Below are 20,033 nucleotides of genomic sequence, written 5' to 3' on the forward strand. Positions count from 1 at the left end.
GCAAATCATTATCAAGCCATGAAGGAGATTGGCGAATATACTGAGAGCACGCACCTCGCAAGCAGAATTCTCTTACCTATTGTACTAATTGCATTGTCATTTTTCTTCTAATGCTAGCTGTTCAATGTGAGAGAAAACCAGCTGAGGCACAACGAGAGAAACCAGCAAACTGTGCAGCTTCCACAGAAAAAATCTACATCAGGAAAGATCTGAGGAGCCCACTCACAGCCATGCCAACGTTCATCACAGGCAAAGAAAGTGTAAGGTATAATTAACAACAACATCTACCTGGAGATTCAAATAAAGAGACTTTTACTCCTGTTAGTGATGCCTTGGATCTTCTACATGCACCATTGGCATGACTTTCTGGATTGTTGCAGCAATTGGTTCAGTGCTCCTAGAGGACACTGAGGACTTCCTCTTGACACTGCTTGATAAATAATGCCAGTTGATTGTGGTATCAGTTTACAACCCTTTCTAAATTTGAGCTCCTGGCTCTTAACATTATAGTGATTCCTACTTCATGGACATGGAGTTCGAACAGACTGAGCCTTGAGTGTGAAACAGCTAACAATAAATACCCTGCCAGAAAATGTCAAAATGTTAGGGAGGCTAATAGCACTGGGAACTCAATATTCAAGAAGAATTAACGTGCTAGACTAGACAAAAAGAGAAAGGGAGTAGGGTAGCTTTGATAATAAAGGATGATGTCAGTACGTTGATGAATAGTGACATAGATTCAAAAGGTCCTAATGAGGAATAAGTTTGGCTGGAAGTAAGGGATTGCAAGGGAAAGAAGGGAAGATCACTATGTTCCTCATGAGAGGTTTGGGAGAAGGCACGTCCACAATGAGGTATAGCTCAAATGTGTGTGTGATACTGGAAATTTTGAGCACTCTGGGAATTCATTGCATAGGGGAAGAGGTGCTTTCTGGGGTATTTTTTGTTCCTAGTTTGTAAAGCCTTTTCCAGTGCTTATAGTTTGAAAGACTAGATCCGTCAGCTTCAATTGAGCAGAGAGAAGGGGGTCCTGGTTTAACATCTGCTTCAGATGACTGCTGATTGGGAAAGCAGTTGAAACCGGGTGTGTTGTAGTTTTATGATTGTTTTGGAAGAAGGAATTAACTGAGAAACAACAGGACTAAGTGAAAGTTAGGACCAATATAATGAAGCAAGGTAAGTAAGTAAAGCAGGGTAAGGAAATATCATAGATTCCCTACTTTGTGGAAATGGGCCCTTCGGCCTAACAAGTCCACACTGACCCTCAGAGCATCCCACCCAGATGCATCCCCCTATAATCCACCAAATCTACACATTCATGAATACTCCAGACAATTTAGTGTGGCCAATTCACCGAATATGCACATCTTTGGACTGTGGGAGGAAACCGGAGCACCCGGAGGGAATCCACACAGACACTAGGAGAGTGTGCATACTCCACACAGACAGTTGCCTGAGGGTGGAATGGAACCTGGGTCCCTGGCGCTGTGAGGCAGCAGTGCCAACCGCTGAACCACTGTGCCTTATCCTATGGTTAGGGTAAGAGAAGTAATTAAGAGTATTCTTGCACAAACTTTTTTTTTAGAGAAGAGAGTTATTCAGGGGCTTAAATGATGTCATGGCGGCAGATCCTGCACCTGTAACATGCTCGTCATGTTCTATATGATGAATCGTAGGAAGTGTATCCAGCTGCAACTACTGGCGAATCACATTTTAGAGTTGGATGTGCAGGTGAATTCACTGGGGAGCACCCACAATGCTGAGCAAGTTGTGGAAAGCATATTCAGTGAGGTGCTCACATGGCAGATGCATATTGAACAGGCAGAAAGGAAATGGCTGACCCCCAGGCAAAGTAGAGGAAGGCCTGTAGTGCCCGCTGTGGCCATCCCCCTTTTTCACAGTTATACCATTCTGTCCTCCGCATGCTGCAGTGTTTCAGTGAATCACGGCACAAACTGGAGGAACAACATCCTATCGTCAGACTCGACACTTTACAGCTTCTGGACTTAATATTGAGTCCAACATCTTCCATTTGTAAACCAACTCTCATTTCTTCCCATTCGTTTAGCTTGGTACATTGTATTGTCATGTCGCCTCTCCCCTTTCCCCCTCTCAGTGGGACTGTCTGTCCTTTCAGGTCTGGCAGCAGACACACCATTGTTCTACCATTCTCACATTCCAATCACTTAATCTGAACTATCAACGTCTTTTCTCCACCAGCACTCTACACTCACCACCCCCACTCTCCCCAGCCCCACACTTTAAAATCCTCACCACACTTTACTTCAGCTCTGATGAAGAGCCGTCGAGACTGAAAATGTTAGCTTGCGCTCTCTCTCTCTCTCTCTCTCTCTCTCTCTCTCTCTCTCTCTCTCTCTCTCCTTCGCTCGCTCTCGCTCTCGCGCTCTCTCTCTCTCTCTCTCTCTCTCTCTCTCTCTCTCTCTCCATGGATGCTCCATGTTTGACTGGCTGTGATCTCCAGCATTCGAGATAACAACATGTAGAGCTGGTTGAACACAGCAGGCCGAGCAGGAAGGCTGACGTTTCGGGCCTAGACCCTTCATCAGAAATGGCCAGGCCCGAAACGTCGGCTTTCCTGCCCCTATGGTGCTGCTTGGCTTGCTATGTTCACCCAGCTCTACACCTTGTTACCTTGGATTCTCCAGTATCTGCAGTTCCTACAATCTCCAGCATTTGTTGTTTTTGGTACCACTTTGGACATTGTTGGAGGAGATGACTGGCCAGAGGAGAGCAGTTGGAGCAAACTTCATGCCCCACGGGTGGATGTGCTGCACACGAGAGGAGGAAGAAGGGCAAAGCTATAGGGGTAAGGGATTCAATTGTAAGGGAAAGAGACAGGCATTTCTATGACTGCAAAACAGACTCCAGGATGGTATGTTGCCTTCTGATACTAGGATCAGGGATGTCACTGACTTTGGTGTATTCTGAAGGGTGAGGGCAAACAGACAGAGATTGTAGTACATATTGGTGCCAACGAGATAGGTAGAAAAGGGATGAGGTCCTAAAAGCAGAATTTAGGGAGCTAGGAAGTAGATTAAAGAACAGGATCCAAAAGCAAGTAATCTTTAGATTATTTCTGGTGCCCCATGCAAGTGAGTTTAGGAGTAGAAGGTTAGCCCAGATAAATGTGTGGCCCAAGAGATGGCGCAAGAGGGAAGGCTTTAGATTCCTGGCATATTAAGGCAGTGTTTGAGGCTGGAGGGACCTGAACAGGGTAGATGGGTGTCGCTAAACAGGAGTGGGGCCAGCATCCTTGCAGGGAGGTTTGCTAGTGCTGTTGGGGAGATTTAAACTAACTTGGCAGGAGGCTAGGATCTTGAGAGAATGTTCACAGGGGAATGAACAGCCAAAATTAGAAGCCAGTGAGCTAGGAACGTGTAGGCATTATCAGCCAGTTAAGGCACAAGGGGATTTGTCAAGGATGATTGGTATTTATTTTAATGCTAGGAGTCTGATGAACAAGGGACAGATGAGTTGAGGGCACAAATGAAAACATGGGGGTGCGATATCATGGCTGTCACTGAGACATGGTTGAGAGAGGGGCAGGCTTGACAGTTCAATATTCCAGGTTACAGGGTCTTCTGGTGAGACCGGGGAAGGAGGTAAAAAGGGAGAAAGCGTCGCAGTTTTGATCAGGGAATTTCTTATAGCAGTAAGGAGGACAGCTTCAAAAGCACCTCAAATGAAGCTACATGAGTAGAACTTAAAAACCAAAAGGGAGCAGTCGTGTTGTTGGGAGTATACAAAGGGCCCCCTGACAGCCTGAAAGAAATAGAGGAACAGATATATGGGAAAATTTCAGGGAAGTGTAAAAGTGATGGAGTAGTGATAGTGGGAGATTTCAACTTCCCCTGCATCAACTAGCGTAGTCATTGTGGGAGCTGAATTCTTCAAATACATCCAGGGTGGCTTTTTAAGCCAGTATATATTGAGCCCTATAAAAGCCTAGGCAGTCCTGGACTTAAATTTAGTAATGAAGCCGGGCAAGTCTTTGGAAGTATCAGTGGAATCATCACTTTGTTAGATTCAAGATTGTTATGGCCAAGAACAAGAATGGACCTGAAATCAAAGTTCTCAACAGGGAGAAGGCTGATTTTAGTAAGTTCAGATCTGATATGGTCAGAGTGGATTGGGAGCGGATACATTCCGGTAAATCTGTATGAGAGTAGTGGGATGCATTAAAGAAGGAAATATGGAGATTACAGGGCCAGCATCAAGGCATATACAGAATTAGATTAAGAGATAAAGGGAGGCTTATTGAAGATCCCCAGGGGCCAAAACAGCAGAAGCCCTAGAAGATCATTGAATGTACAAGAGGGAATGTGAAAAGCAGATTAGGAGAGCTAAAAGGCGATATGAAAGGATACTGGTAAGTAAGATAAAGGAAAATCCTAAATTGTTTTACAGGTATATTAAGAGTAAAAGGATAAAAAGGGAAAGAGTACACCCCATTAAGGACTGGGGTGACAATGTGTGTATGATTAGATTCCCTACAGTGTGGAAACAAGCCCTTCAGCCCAACAAGTCCACACCGCCCCTTGAAGCATCCCACCCAGACCCTTCCCCCTATAACTCACACACCCCTGAACACTACGGGCAATTTAGTATGGCCGATCCACCTAGCCTGCACATCTTTGGACTGTGGGAGGAAACTAGAGCACCCGGAGGAAACCCACGCAGACATGGGGAGAATGTGCAAACTCCACACAGACAGTCACCCGAGGCTGGAATCGAACGCGGGTCCCTGGTGCTGTGAGGCTGCAGTGCTAACCACTGAGCCATCGTGCCACCACAAATGGAGCTAGAGGATGTAGGTAGCATTCGAAGTGAATTCTTTTGACTGTGTTCAATGGTGAGAGTGACAGTAGGGGTATAGAAATCAGGAAGGTGCAATTTGAGAAATTAGGTTAGATGCAAAGGGGCCTCTGACTGGCCTTGGCAAGTTAAAAGTGGATAAATCTCCAGGGCTGGATGAAACGTATCCCAGGTTATTGAGTCAGGTAGGCCGCGAAATTACAGGAGAGTTTGCAAAAAAAATGTTGAATTCCTGTCTGAACATAGGAGAAATGCCAGAGAACTGGAGGACAACCAACGTGATACCGTTCTTTAAGAAGGGAGCAAGAGATAAACCAGGAAACTACAGGCCAGTCAGTCTAAACTTGGTAGTGAGGAAGCTTTTGGAAGCAATTCTAAGGGACGGAATTAAATCTGTATTTGGAGAGAAAGGGATTAATCAACAACAGTCAGCGTGGTGGTATTAAGGGGACATCATTTCTGACCAACTTGATTTGAATATTTCAAAGAAGCGACCAGGTATATAGATGATGGCAAGGCTTTTGAAGGGTCCTGCATGGAAGTCTGATAGCAAAGCTAAGAGCTCATGGGATCCAAGGAATTTTGGCTAAGTGTGGGAAGCCGAGGGTAACGGTCAAGAGATAGTTTTGTGACCAGAAGACACTGTTCACTAGAATCCCACAGGGGTTAGTATTGGGGCCCTTGCTGTTTTGTTTCTCATAGATGATTTAGATTTAAATGTAGGAGGGTTGATCAGCAAATTCAGATTACAAAAATGTGATGCAGTGATAAGTAGTGAGAGCAATAGCCTAAGATTGCAGAAGGATATGGATGGGCTGGTCAGTGGCAATTGAATCTCAATCCAGATAAATGTGAGGTGATACACTTGGGCAGGACGAACAAGGCAAGAGAATACACAATGAACGGCAGAAGGAAGGGCCCTTTGGCCCATTTAGTCTGTACCAACATAACTACCATTAAAAGTGATCGTAACCTAATTTCTTGCACTTGCCCCATATCCTTGAATGTTATGATATCTGAAATATTCATCTGAATATCATTTGAAGGTTGTAAGTTCTCCAGCCTCCACTACCTTCCCAGGTGGAGAAGGAGGCATAGGATATACTTGTCTTTATTAGCTAAAGCATTGAGGGGAAGTAATGCTGAAACTGTATAAAATGTTGTTTAGGCCCCAACTAGAGTATAGTGTGCAGTTCTGGAATCCACATTATAAGGTGCAGAGGAGATTTACGAGTGTGTTGCCTGGGCTCCAGATAGGAGGAGAGATTGAGTGCATTGGGGCTGTTTTCCTTCGAGCAGAGGAAACGGAGAGGGGACATGATTCAAATGTACATCTCCAAGCAGCCACTGTCTTCACCACAGATGCTCAGTAGCAGCAGTGTATACTAACTACCAGATACACTGCAGAAATTCACCAAAGATCCTTAGACAACATCTTCCAAACCCATGACCACTTCTATCTAGAAGGACAGGGCAGTAGATACATGGGAGCACAACCACCTGCAAATTTTCTTCCAAGCTACTCACCATCCTGACTTGGAAATATAGCTCTGTTCCTTCATTGTCACGGTGTCAAAATCCTGGAATTCCCTCCCTAAGGGCATTGTGGGTCAACTTACAACATGTAGACTGCAGCGGCTCAAGAAGGCAGCTCACCACCACTTTCTCAAGGGCAACTAGGGACGAACAATAAAAACGCCAGCCAGCCAGCGATGTCCATGTCCCACAAGTGATTAAAAAAATTGAAGGCCATGGATCAGCTAGACAGGAAACATTTCCACTAGATGGAGGGATCATTGACTGGGTGGGGTGGGGTGTGGGAGTGTGGGTAATAGAATTATAGAACAGACTGGAACCCATCAAAATATTTTAAGAAGGTAACTTAAACTCTAACCTTTCTTGCTTTAAAGGCAAATGTAAAGTGTCTGTTCCAGATGTAATGTGGCTGGTCAAACTACTTGATGTTAAGCAAACCACAGCTTATTTAAACAATGTAGCTAAAATACCACCAAAGAAAGAGAAATTTAGAATAACAACTCTTTTGGAAACTTAACAGAATAGTAGATACAGTAACAGTAACTAGTTAACTGTTTCAATATAGTAACATCCTATAAACACACCCCTTGCCAAAAGGAAGATTCTCCCATGCAGCTTCTCCCATGCAGCCCTCTAATCCAGGAGGGGGGGAAAATATCAAGAGAAAATTCAGAGAGAGTAGCAGCCAGAAGACATTCGCTGAAGCTTCCAACTTAGTTAAGACCCCAACAGTTTCTGATGCTACTCAGAAACACTGCCTGCGAGATCTGGCCGCACCCATTCACGCTACATTTTAAACAACCCCACCAGAGGATCATATAAATTTGGAATGGAGCAGAACACCAGCACTCCAATTAGAGGTCACACTGATGGAGGTGCCTAGAGTGGTAATGAAGCATCTGCACACCACTGAACGATCGGCTCAGCGAGCTAGCAAACAACTAAGAGAATCAAATTGTTGTGGTAAGGTTGGACGTAGAGGTGCATGTAACCTAGACAATAATGGGCGAACTCAAGTTTATAAACAAAATAGGTGAACTAAGTCAGCATCATTATAATTGAGGATGACTTCCTAATATGTGTACGAGATGTCTTCTGGAGAAGTGAGTGCAATAGGCATTACATTAGAAATCTCAAGTTGCCACTGGAGATTGAGCAATTTTGGATTTAGTGTTGTATAATGAGAAAGGGCTAATTTATAACATGACTGTAAAGGTGTCTTTGGGAAATAGTAACTAATAATATAGAAATTTGCATTAAATTTGAAAGCAATAGAGTTCATCCTGAAATCAGAGTGAACCTAGGGTCTTAAATGTAAGGAAGGAAAGCTTGGAGGCATGAGGAACAAGTTGGATAGTAGTTTGGGAAAATGCAATAAAAGATTTAACAGTAGCCAAGAAATGGCTAGTATTTAAATAAATACTAAAAAGTCTACAACAGATGTACATTTCTATGAGAAACAAACACCCAAATGGAAAGATCAGCAACAGCAGTGAACAAAAGAAGTTAACAATTGTAGTACTTCAAATATGTGATTTGTACAGATGCCAGAAAAAGTGGTAAGCCTGAGAAAGCTATTGAGAATCCAGCACACGTGGGATTAGAAAAGTAAATAGAAAATGAATGCAAACCAATCAGGCATATAAACTGACTGCAAAAGTTTCCTTAGTCATGTGGAAAGGAAAAGATTAACTATGAAAAACGTGGATCCATTTCTGGTGAGACAGGAGTTTTTATTGGAGAGAACAGGAAATTGTCAGAGAAACCCAACAATTACTTTGCATCTTCAGGGGAAGTTAAAGACATTTTCACAGAAAGACTAGGTGACCAAGTGACTTATGAAACTAAGGGATTAAAAGAGATTAATATTAGTAGAGGTAAAGCTTGCAAATTTAACTATATTGAAGATGGTGTTTTGGCTTTCATTGACAGGGCGATTGAGTTTAAGAGTCGTGAGATCTTGTTGCAGCTCTATAAAGCTTTGGTTAGACCGCACTTGGAATACTGCGTCCCGTTCTGGTCGCCGTATTATAGGAAAGATGTGGATGCTTTGGAGAGGGTTCAGAGGAGGTTTACCAGGATGCTGCCTGGACTGGAGGGCTTATCTTATGAAGAGAGGTTGACTGAGCTTGGTCTCTTTTCATTGGAGAAAAGGAGGAGGAGAGGGGACCTAATTGAGGTATACAAGATAATGAGAGGCATAGATAGAGTTGATAGCCAGAGACTATTTCCCAGGGCAGAAATGGCTAGCACGAGGGGTCATAGTTTTAAGCTGGTTGGTGGAAAGTATAGAGGGGATGTCAGAGGCGGGTTCTTTACACAGAGAGTTGTGAGAGCATGGAATGCGTTGCCAGCAGCAGTTGTGGAAGCAAGGTCATTGGGGTCATTTAAGAGACTGCTGGACATGAGCTGTATACCAGAGGTGAGCGTTGATGCAGGTGAGGCAGTAGCAAGAGGTAGACCAGCTAGTGAGAAGGATTTTCCTGGGAAGGAACCAAGGGATCGGTTAAAGTGTGTTTGCTTTAATGCAAGGAGTATCAGGAATAAAAGTGATGAACTTAGAGCATGGATCAGTACCTGGTGCTATGATGTTGTGGCCATAACAGAGACATGGGTTTCTCATGGGCTGGAATGGTTGCTGGATATTCCAGGGTTTAGAACATTTAAAAAGAATAGGGAGGGGGGAAAAAGAGGAGGGGGTGTAGCACTACTAATCAGAGAGGGTATCACAGCTACAGAAGCTTCCATTGTCGAGGAAGATCTGCCTACTGAGTCAGTATGGGTGGAAATTAGGAACAGCAAGGGAGTAGTCACCTCGTTAGGGGTTTACTACAGGCCCCCCAATAGCAGCAGGGAGATTGTAGAAAGCATAGGTCGACAGATTTTGGAAAAGTGTGGACGCAGTAGGGTTGTTGTAATGGGTGACTTTAACTTTCCTAATATTGATTGGAACCTCCTTCGAGCAGAAGATTTGAATGGAGCTGTTTTTGTAAGGTGTGTTCAGGAGGGTTTCCTAACGCAGTACGTTGACAGGCCGACGAGGGGAGAGGCCATTCTAGACTTGGTGCTCGGAAACGAGCCGGGGCAGGTATCAGATCTTGTGGTGGGAGAGCATTTTGGTGATAGTGACCATAACACTCTCTCATTCTACATAGCTATGGAGAAGGAGAGGATTAGGCAGAATGGGAGGATATTTAATTGGGGAAGAGGAAACTATGATGCGATTAGACACGAGTTAGGAAGCATGGACTGGGAGCAGTTGTTCCATGGTAAGGGAACTATAGACATGTGGAGATGGTTTAAGGAACAGTTGTTGGGAGTGATGAGTAAATATGTCCCTCTGAGACAGGCAAGACGGGGTAAGATAAAGGAACCTTGGATGACGAGAGCGGTGGAGCTTCTAGTGAAAAGGAAGAAGGTAGCTTACATAAGGTGGAGGAAGCTAGGGTCAAGTTCAGCTAGAGAGGATTACATGCAGGCAAGGAAGGAGCTCAAAAATGGTCTGAGGAGAGCCAGGAGGGGGCACGAGAAAGGCTTGGCAGAAGGAATCCGGGAAAACACAAAGGCATTTTACACTTACGTGAGGAATAAGAGAATGGTCAAAGAAAGAGTAGGGCCGATCAGGGATAGCATAGGGAACTTGTGTGTGGAGCCTGAGGAGGTAGGGGAAGCCCTAAATGAGTTTTTTGCTTCTGTCTTTACGAAAGAAACGACCTGTGTAGTGAATGAAACCTTTGAAGAGCAGGTGTGCATGCTGGAATGGATAGAGATAGAGGAAGCTGATGTACTGAAAATTTTGTCAAACATTAAGATTGACAAGTCGCCAGGCCCGGATCAGATTTGTCCTCGGCTGCTTTGGGAAGCGAGAAATGCAATTGCTTCGCCACTTGCGAAGATCTTTGCATCCTCGCTCTCCACTGGAGTCGTACCTGAGGACTGGAGAGAGGCAAATGTAATTCCTCTCTTCAAGAAAGGAAATAGGGAAATCCCCGGCAATTATAGACCGGTAAGTCTCACGTCTGTCGTCTGCAAGGTGTTAGAAAGGATTCTGAGGGATAAGATTTATGACCATCTGGAAGAGCATGGCTTGATCAAATACAGTCAACACGGCTTTGTGAGGGGTAGGTCATGCCTTACAAACCTTATCGAGTTTTTTGAGGATGTGACTAGTAAGGTTGATGAGGGTCAAGCTGTGGATGTGGTGTATATGGACTTCAGTAAGGCATTTGATAAGGTTCCCCATGGAAGGCTCATTCAGAAGGTCAGGAGGAATGGGATACAGGGGAACTTAGCTGCTTGGATACAGAATTGGCTGGCCAACAGAAGACAGCGAGTGGTAGTAGAAGGAAAATATTCTGCCTGGAAGTCAGTGGTGAGTGGGGTTCCACAGGGCTCTGTCCTTGGGCCTCTACTGTTTGTAATTTTTATTAATGACTTGGACGAGGGAATTGAAGGATGGGTCAGCAAGTTTGCAGACGACACAAAGGTCGGAGGTGTCGTTGACAGTGTAGAGGGCTGTTGTAGGCTGCAGCGGGACATTGACAGGATGCAGAGATGGGCTGAGAGGTGGCAGATGGAGTTCAACCTGGATAAATGCGAGGTGATGCATTTTGGAAGGTCGAATTTGAAAGCTGAGTACAGGATTAAGGATAGGATTCTTGGCAGCGTGGAGGAACAGAGGGATCTTGGTGTGCAGATACATAGATCCCTTAAAATGGCCACCCAAGTGGACAGGGTTGTTAAGAAAGCATATGGTGTTTTGGCTTTCATTAAAAGGGGGATTGAGTTTAAGAGTCGTGAGATCTTGTTGCAGCTCTATAAAACTTTGGTTAGACCGCACTTGGAATACTGCGTCCAGTTCTGGGCGCCCTATTATAGGAAAGATGTGGATGCTTTGGAGAGGGTTCAGAGGAGGTTTACCAGGATGCTGCCTGGACTGGAGGGCTTATCTTATGAAGAGAGGTTGACTGAGCTCGGTCTCTTTTCATTGGAGAAAAGGAGGAGGAGAGGGGACCTAATTGAGGTATACAAGATAATGAGAGGCATAGATAGAGTCGATAGCCAGAGACTATTTCCCAGGGCAGAAATGGCTAGCACGAGGGGTCATAGTTTTAAGCTGGTTGGTGGAAAGTATAGAGGGGATGTCAGAGGCAGGTTCTTTACGCAGAGAGTTGTGAGAACATGGAATGCGTTGCCAGCAGCAGTTGTGGAAGCAAGGTCATTGGGGTCATTTAAGAGACTGCTGGACATGCATATGGTCACAGAAATTTGAGGGTGCATCCATGAGGATCAATGGTCGGCACAACATTGTGGGCTGAAGGGCCTGTTCTGTGCTGTACTGTTCTATGTTCTATGTTCTATGCATATGGTCACAGAAATTTGAGGGTGCATACATGAGGATCAATGGTCGGCACAACATTGTGGGCTGAAGGGCCTGTTCTGTGCTGTACTGTTCTATGTTCTAACCCGTGGCCTTCAATGCTGATTACTCAAGTGGCCTTTGGTAGCCAGCTCGACACCTCTGCCTTACAACCTCTTTTCAGAAAAAAAAGTCAAAATAACCTGTTAAAGTGTCAGATGATTTAGAGGAGATGTAATGAAACCTTTTCACCCAGATGATGGTGGGAGTCTGGAATGCACTGCCTGTAACAAGGGTGGTAGAGGTAGAAACCCTCATAGCACGTAAGAAGTATTTAGTATGCACTTACAAAGCCAATGCATACAAGGTTGTGGGCTGGAAAATGGGATTAAAACAGCTGTTTTTGACCAGTTTGGACATGATGGGCTGAAGAGCCTTTATTGTGCTCTATATCAAATAAAAAAAAATGTTGTATAGTGGAAGTATGAAGCCCTAGTACAGATCCCTGGGAATCGTAATCTGCTAATTTGTGTAATTCCTATTTTCTCTGCTCATTGTATCCTACTTTATAACCTGTTATCCACCCCAAACAAAGACTCCCTCCATCTCCATCTTGCAAATAATTTGCTATGTGGACCTCACCGGAAATTTTATGGAATTTCTTGTCAACAAATTCCAAATGTATGCTCACACCCATCATATCTGGAATCGTATGAAAACATCCTCATTAGCCTTCTGTGACCGGATTATACTTTTCAACTGTGATGTTATGTGATATATTGTTTGTGATATATGTAAATGATCTGGAGGAAGGTATAGGTGGTCTGATCAGCAAGTTTGCTGATGACACTAAGATTGGTGGAGTAGCTGATAGTGAAGGGGACTGTCAGAAATTACAGCAGAATGTAGATAGACTGGAGAGTTGGGCAGATAAATGGCAGATGGAGTTCAATCTGGGCAAATGCGAGGTGATGCATTTTGGAAGATCAAATTCAAGGGCGAACTGTATAGTAAATGGAAAAGTCATAGGGAAAATTGATGAACAGAGAGATCTGGGTGTTCAGGTCCGTTGTTCCCTGAAGGTGACAACGCAGGTCATTAGGGTGGTCAAGAAGGCATATGGCATGCTTTCCTTCATTGGGCGGGGTATTGAGTACAAGAGTTGGCAGGTCATGTTGCAGTTGTATAGGACTTTGGTTCGGCTACATTTGGAGTACTGTGTACTGTTCTGGTCGCCACATTACCAAAAGGATGTGAATGCTTTGGAGAGGGTGCAGAGGAGGTTCACCAGGATGTTGCCTGGTATGGAGGGTACTAGCTATGAAGAGAGGTTGAATAGATTAGGATCATTTTCATTAGGAAGACGGACATTGAGAGGGGACCTGATTGAGGTCTACAAAATCATGAGGGGTATAGACAGGGTGGATAGCAAGAAGCTTTTTCCCAGAGTGGGGGACTCAGTTACTGGGGGTGATGAGTTCAAAGTGAGAGGAGGAAAGTTTAAGGGAGATATGCGTGGAAAGTTCTTTACACAGAGGGTGGTGGGCACCTGGAACGCATTGCCAGCGGAGGTAGACACAGACACGTTAGCGACTTTTAAGATATATTTGGACAGGTACATGGATGGGCAGGGAGCAAATGGACACAGACCGTTAGAAAATAGATGACAGGTTAGACAGAGGATCTTGATCGGCGCAGGCTTGGAGGGCCGAAGGGCCTGCCCCTATGCTGTAGGTTTCTTTGTTTCTTATGTGAGATTTGGGGACAAAATTTATATTAGGTTATAAACATGATCCCAATTTTTGTTTTCTGTTTTCTTGCAGCCCGATGAATCTGTTTGAATCAGGAACTTTGGTGAATATTCAGCAACCGTTAATGCAGACAGACACGGCTGGTGTTCTAGTGGCTGTGGACTCAAAGGTACGAAGATCTTTCTGTCTGGTAAATATGTTGAGGTTCTGGTTAGAAGAGTCACTCGGTCACATGTGATTTCTGTGACACATAATTATAATGTGTAACATAGAATTCTCCCTCATTCGTTATCAGGTCATACCGTTATTCCAGATTGGGAAGCACGGTGGCTCAGTGGTTAGCACTGCAGCCTCACAGCACCAGGGACCCAGGTTCGATTCCAGCCTCGGGCGACTGTCTGTGTGGAGTTTGCACATTCTCCCTGTGTCTGTGTGGGTTTCCTCCGGGTGCCCCGGTTTCCTCCCACAGTCCAAAGATGTGCAGGCTAGGTGGATTGGCCATGCTAAATTGGCAATAGTATCCAGGGATGTGTGGGTTATAGGGGGATGGGTCTTGGTGGGACAGTGTGGACTTGTTGGGCCAAAGGGCCTGTTTCCACACTGTAGGGAATCTAATCTATTTCAAAAAATAGTTTGCTGCAGGCTATGTGTCTTCTTTACTCAATAAAGCTGGTACTCTGTCAATGCACCAGCACACTGTATTTCCACAGTATCATTGACTTTCACTTATAAATTAATGTTATCCTAAGCGTTTGAATATCTGAAAATCATTGGGCACTCGTTGGAGTTGGAACAGTTTCAGTTTGTTCTTTTTTAGGATTAATCTTTTTCAATGTCAACTTTTAATGGACTGGTAAAACTGACAGGCTGTCTGTAGATGCCCTTTGAGAGCTATAAAGCACATACAACTAGTCTGTATTTGACCCATTTATTGTAGTTTAGCACAGCTAGGGAAACAGGAAAGGATTCCCTACTTGAGGAATGTGTCAGTGGAAGAAGAGTATTGTCTACAGGCTTGGAAAGCCAAATGGATGAGATTGAGACGGGAAGAATAAATTGTACAGAGTTCAGATCTCAGGCTGTGCAACCATTGGGCATTTCAGCATTACCTATGTTAAAAGTTTTGTCATTGAGCAAACCTGCTGCGTAAGCGATTTTATTCATCACGTAACCGACCTGGAAGATCTAGAATTAGTTTGAGATCAGATGTGAACCAGTATGCTAAGGACAATAAAACATTCTAATGTTTGTTCTTACTTCTTGCTGGAGTGGCAACTTCATTCTTACGTAGGATATGGGAGTCACTGACAAGGCCAGTATCTGTTGCCCATTTCTAGTTGTCTGGTCTAGAGTCACATGTAGACCAGACTATGTAAGGACAGATCTTCCTCCTTAGAGGACATTAGTGAACCCGATGGCTTTTTATAAACATCAGCACTGATTACATGTTTATATTAGACATTTGTTTAAACGTCCAGATTTACTTTTTTTGAAACCAGATTTCACCATCTGCCATTGTGGGAGTCGAAGCCATATCCTCAGAACTCAAGGTTAGGGCTCTGGATTGCTAATCAAATGCCATTGCCACTCCCTGAAATCTGTGTGCTTGAACTCTGTTGTTGATCATTAGCAATTGATCAGGTGACTGAATGCTTGTTTTGTGGATTAATCACATCAGTTAAATGCTAACTTTGAGTCAGGCTGTGGATCCTGCAGGTACAGGCTGTATTGAAGATGAGAATGCTCAGAATCATTCGTTCAAGCAAAGCAACCCAGTGATGTAGTGAAGTATAACGTTTCATCATTTTGTACTATTATACGAAAGCAAGTTGCATTATTTAAATCAGTGAATCTGAAACTGAAATGAATCTATTATGAAACAGAACAGCTTAACAATTGGTATTGAGCTTTGTCTCATCAGGTGATTTCATAGGTCATAGAATCCCTACAGTGTGGAAACAGGCCCTTCAGTCCAATAAGTCCACACTGAAGCTCAAAGCATCTCACCCAAACCCACTCCATTATAACCTACCTAATCCACACACTCCTGAATACTACTGGCAAGTTAATACAGCCAATTCACCCACTATGCACATCTTTGGACTGTGGGAGGAAACCGGAGCACCCAGAGGAAACCCACGCAGGCATAATGAGAATGTGCAAACTCCACACAGACAGTCACATGAGGGTGGAATTGAACGCGGGTCCCTGGCGCTGTGAGGCAACAGTGCTAATCACTGAGCCACCATGCTGGTTTATTTTCTTGTTAGTGGAAATGTAAGAATTAGCAATGCAACTCTGGTTTAGATTGCAAGGGCCAGGGTTATTAGATTGCAGGCTGTTGCCATTATAGATTTGGGCACTTGGGAGACAGATCACAGTTAATCTATGATACTTAGATTTCACGATCCAGTAAATCACAGCGATAACTGGAGGAACAACATTGCATCTTGCGACGGGGCACTTTACAGCCTTCCAGACCTAATGCTGAGTTCGACACCTTAAACTGTGAACCCATTCCTTCCCTCTATTTTAGCTTTACTTATTCCATTGTCTACCACCATATATACTCTCTTTCCTCCCTCCACTCCAGTGGGACTGTCTGTTCTTTCAGGTCTGGCAGTTAGACACACTATTGTTCTGTCATTCTCTCATTCCAATCACTTAATCAGAACCATCAACATCCTTTCTCCCCCTCCAATCCAACCCCACCCCCTCACACAGTGTTGCATAAATGCCGTCCTCCACACTTCACTTCTGCTGTGATGAACTGTCATGTAGACATGAAATGTTAGTTTGCTGTCTCTCCATGGTTGCTGCCTGACCTGCTGTGATCTCCAACATTTTTTGTTTTAATTTTAGGATTGACTATTTGTTATCTTCTACAGCAAGCTTATAATGTTCCGTTGTTTTACAGTGATGCTCTGGATTGTTATTAAAATCTGCTCAGATTGTCTAATGTATACAAGGATTTGACTTGAGGTAATTTAGTGTTATAGGTGCCTCTCACAGTCTGTAGATGAGTAATGTGATCAGTTCCTCTGTGTCTCCTTGTTTTAGCCTGAAGCAAGCCAAGGTGATTTGGGTACACTGGCTAATGTCGTCACTTCACTGACACAAAACATCGGCAAGGGCAAAGAGGATTCACAGAGCCTGGGTGACCTGACAGCAATCGAAGCACTTCATAATGGAGACATCAATATAACAGAACTGCAGCAAGAGGACCAATCTACCAATGAGATTACACGGTACACAACCACCAGTCAATGTGCCAGCCACCTGTAACCTCATGGCTCCGTCTCTGGGTTCTCTGAGTAAAGAGAGGGCAAAGCAATGACCTATCAGTATTTCTTCTATAACTGATGTTGTGAGTCAAAATCAGTCAAAATGGCAGTCTGTGTTTTGTTTATGGCAATGGGGAATTATTTTTGGAGTTTATTAGTGTTTGCTTCAGTAAAATCTGTAATAGTTGGTGAGCATCGGTGTCAAAATGAAAATGAGAACATGTATGGTGGCCAGCTTACCATGCAGCTTTAGTCTCGCGAAGGAGTACCTGCTGTCACAGTTATTTACGGTGTCCCAGGGAGAATGATTGCTGCTGGAATGTGTACACATGTGTATCAGAGGTGGCAGCAAGATCTTTGGCTGCAATACTTCCTGTATTCAGATATCTTGTCAGCAATGACTTTTTAGGTTTGCATTGAAGAGTGGATATTTTAGTAAGTTCACAGAGGCACTGTCCCAGGAAGAAGATGAGTGGTGAAAATAGTGATGTTCCTGAGTCAACGATCACTATTATTTGTATGCAAAGATAGCTGTAACAAAGAATATACTAACCTGAATCTTGTCGTGGTATCAGTGAAGTCGTCCACAGCAGTGTTATCATGAGGTAAGTCTGACAGCAACTTCTGCTGGCTGCTCCAGGCCTATAGCGACCTTTGGAAATCCAGAAGTTGATGTAAGTCATAGGGAGAGAGCAAGCTCAAGATTCAAGTCTAGATGGGCATCTGGACTTGAAACATTAGCTTGTCCTTTCTCCATGGATGCTGCCTGAGCCAGTGTGACCTCCAGCATTGCTTGTTTTCAGCACAGATTCCAGCATCTGCAGTAGTTTGCTCCTACTTGATGTAAATCATACCCTGCTCTTTTGTAGGAACCTAGATGCAGGACCTCCTTAAAGAGTTAGCATTGAAGTTTGTCTAGTGATGTGAATTTGAGTATTTCGCTGCTAATCTCACTCTATAAAATAGCTGAAAAATGTTGAGCTGGTGCTTTCTGTAATGTGTTTAATCATTATTGATGAACAATCCTTCTGGCCCTTAATTCATTTTTCAAATATGGAGTATCATAGCCTCACAGAAAAATTGTTGTTGCACCGTAAATAAAATAAAGTATTATGTCCTTTTTCCCAATTTTGTGATTTACCATTTTCTCTCAATTTCACCTGCATGAAGTAAAGGGAATTTATTTTTGTTGTTTTTGTTTACTTCCTGGTTTGCAGTCTTCATATTTGGCAGTGAGGATATTTCTGCTTGGTTACCTGAAGAGTTCTACTGTTTCTTGACAGTTCACAGAAATTACAAATCTCTTGAAAATGATGCTGCACTGAAGCAGATGCTGAATTAGTAGAAATCTCTGCCAGCAAGCCCATGAAATGACTGGGCAACGATATGCAATGTGAACACGTGAAAGTCAATTCTTCCCCAGCTGAAAGAAAAATAACAACAAAACAATGTAACTCCTTCATTCATGCATAAATTTATTGTCGAAGGTTTTCTAAACACAGCTTATGCCATTACACCATTATGAACAAGAGGGAGAGGTGAAGTGAGTTGTTTTTATTGTCTTCCCCTCGTATTTGTAACAAGGATTTTTATTTTTAATTTTCTTTAATGTTTTCAAAATAGGTGATGCGTTTCTCCCAAACCCTGTTTCTGAAGTCCAGTATAATGTCCCACTACAAATTTGTTTGGGAAAATGCAATACAGGGTTTATAATTGCACTAAAGGCTGGGGAGGGTGTTGGAAGGAAAGAATAGTTCAGATCGGAGGTCTTTAACCAGCGGTGTGCCACAGGGATCAATGCTGGGTCCACTGTTATTTGTAATTTGGATGAGAATTTAGGAGGTATGGTTAGTCAGTTTGCAAATGGCACCAAGATTGGTGGTATAGTGGACAGTGAAGGCGATTGGGAATATTGATCAACTGGCCAGTGGACTGAGGAATGGCCAATGGAGTTTAATTTAAATAAATACAAGGTGTTGTATTTTGGTAAAGCAAACCAGGGCAGGATTTACACTGTCAATGGCAGAGCCCTGGGGAGTGTTATAAAATAAAATGATTTAAGGCTATAGGTTCATAGTTCCTTGAAAGTGGAGTCACAGGTACACATGGTGGTGATGGCTTCCGACGTGTTTGCTTTCATCGGCCAGAGCACTGAGTATAGGAGTTGGGACATCTTGTCACAGCTGTACAAGATGTTGGTGAGGTCACATTTGGAGTACTGCATGTGGTTCTTGTCGCCCTGTTGTAGGAAGAATGTCATTAAACAAGAAAAAGTGCAGAAAAGATTTACTAGGATGCTAAATAAAAACCAAAGGAACTGCAGATGCTGCAAATCAGGAACAAAATCAGAGTTAACATTTCGAGGCCAGTGACCCTTCCTCGTTTTCCTAGCTGCCAACAGTTCTGAGGAAAGGTCACGGGACCTGAAAAGTTAACTCTGATTTTTCTTCACAGACGTTGCCAGAGCTGCTGAACTTTTCCAGTAACTTCTGTTTTTGTTCCTGATTTACAGCATCCGCAGTTCTTAAGGTTTTTACTTTGCATCCAAGTAAATCTTTTCTGCTCTCTCTCTCTAGTTTAATGACATTCTTTCTACAGCGACTTCTGTTTTATTTACTAGGATGCTACCTGGACTGGAAGTTTTGAGTTATAAGGAGAGGTTGTGTAAGCTGGGACCTTTTTTCCCTGGAGTGTAGGAGAATGAAGACTGATCTTACAGAGGTCTATAAAATCAAGAGAGCCAAAGGTGAGATATATAGCCAACGACTTTTCTCCATTGTGGGAGAGTCTAAAACTAGATGGCATAGATTTAAGGTGAGAGGTGAGAGATATAAAAGGGTCCAAAGGGGCACTTTTTTCACACAAAGGTTGGGGAGCTGCCAGAGATAGTGGTGGAAGCTAGTACGGTTTAGTCATTTAAGAAACATTTAGGTAGGTACATGGAAGGGACAGGTATGGTGGGACTGTGGACCAAACGCAGGCAAATAGGACCAGTTTAAATTGATAAAACTGGGCGGTACGGGCAAGTTAGCCCGAAGGACTTGTTTTCATGCTGTGAACCTCCATGACTCTAGTTGGTAACACATACTTACAAACATGTGCATCCAGGGAAGAAAGAAAGAGAAAGGAGAACAAAGAACTTGTAAATCACAAGTTGTTTCAAGTCAAAGATATGAGAATTAGTTTATGTGAATTAGAGAGCCCAATAATTCAGTGCCCAGTTGTGGTTTTGTTCTGTTGGCTGCGCACAGAAGTCCCTTTTGTAGG

The 20,033-nt window shown here is 43.5% G+C and overlaps 1 protein-coding gene across 1 annotated transcript in view; it reads left to right on the plus strand.

Moving 5' to 3' along the window:
- Positions 1-20,033, plus strand: part of LOC125460531 (nuclear receptor subfamily 2 group C member 2-like) — a 186,514-nt gene that overhangs the window by 89,188 nt on the left and 77,293 nt on the right. The window contains exons 7-9 of the mRNA XM_059649547.1: positions 118-265; positions 13,555-13,651; positions 16,543-16,730. Of these exons, the coding sequence (XP_059505530.1) occupies positions 118-265; positions 13,555-13,651; positions 16,543-16,730 (433 nt within the window). The remainder of the gene's footprint in view (positions 1-117; positions 266-13,554; positions 13,652-16,542; positions 16,731-20,033) is intronic.

Source organism: Stegostoma tigrinum, chromosome 11, assembly GCF_030684315.1.
Source record: "Stegostoma tigrinum isolate sSteTig4 chromosome 11, sSteTig4.hap1, whole genome shotgun sequence".
Lineage (NCBI taxonomy): Eukaryota > Metazoa > Chordata > Chondrichthyes > Orectolobiformes > Stegostomatidae > Stegostoma > Stegostoma tigrinum.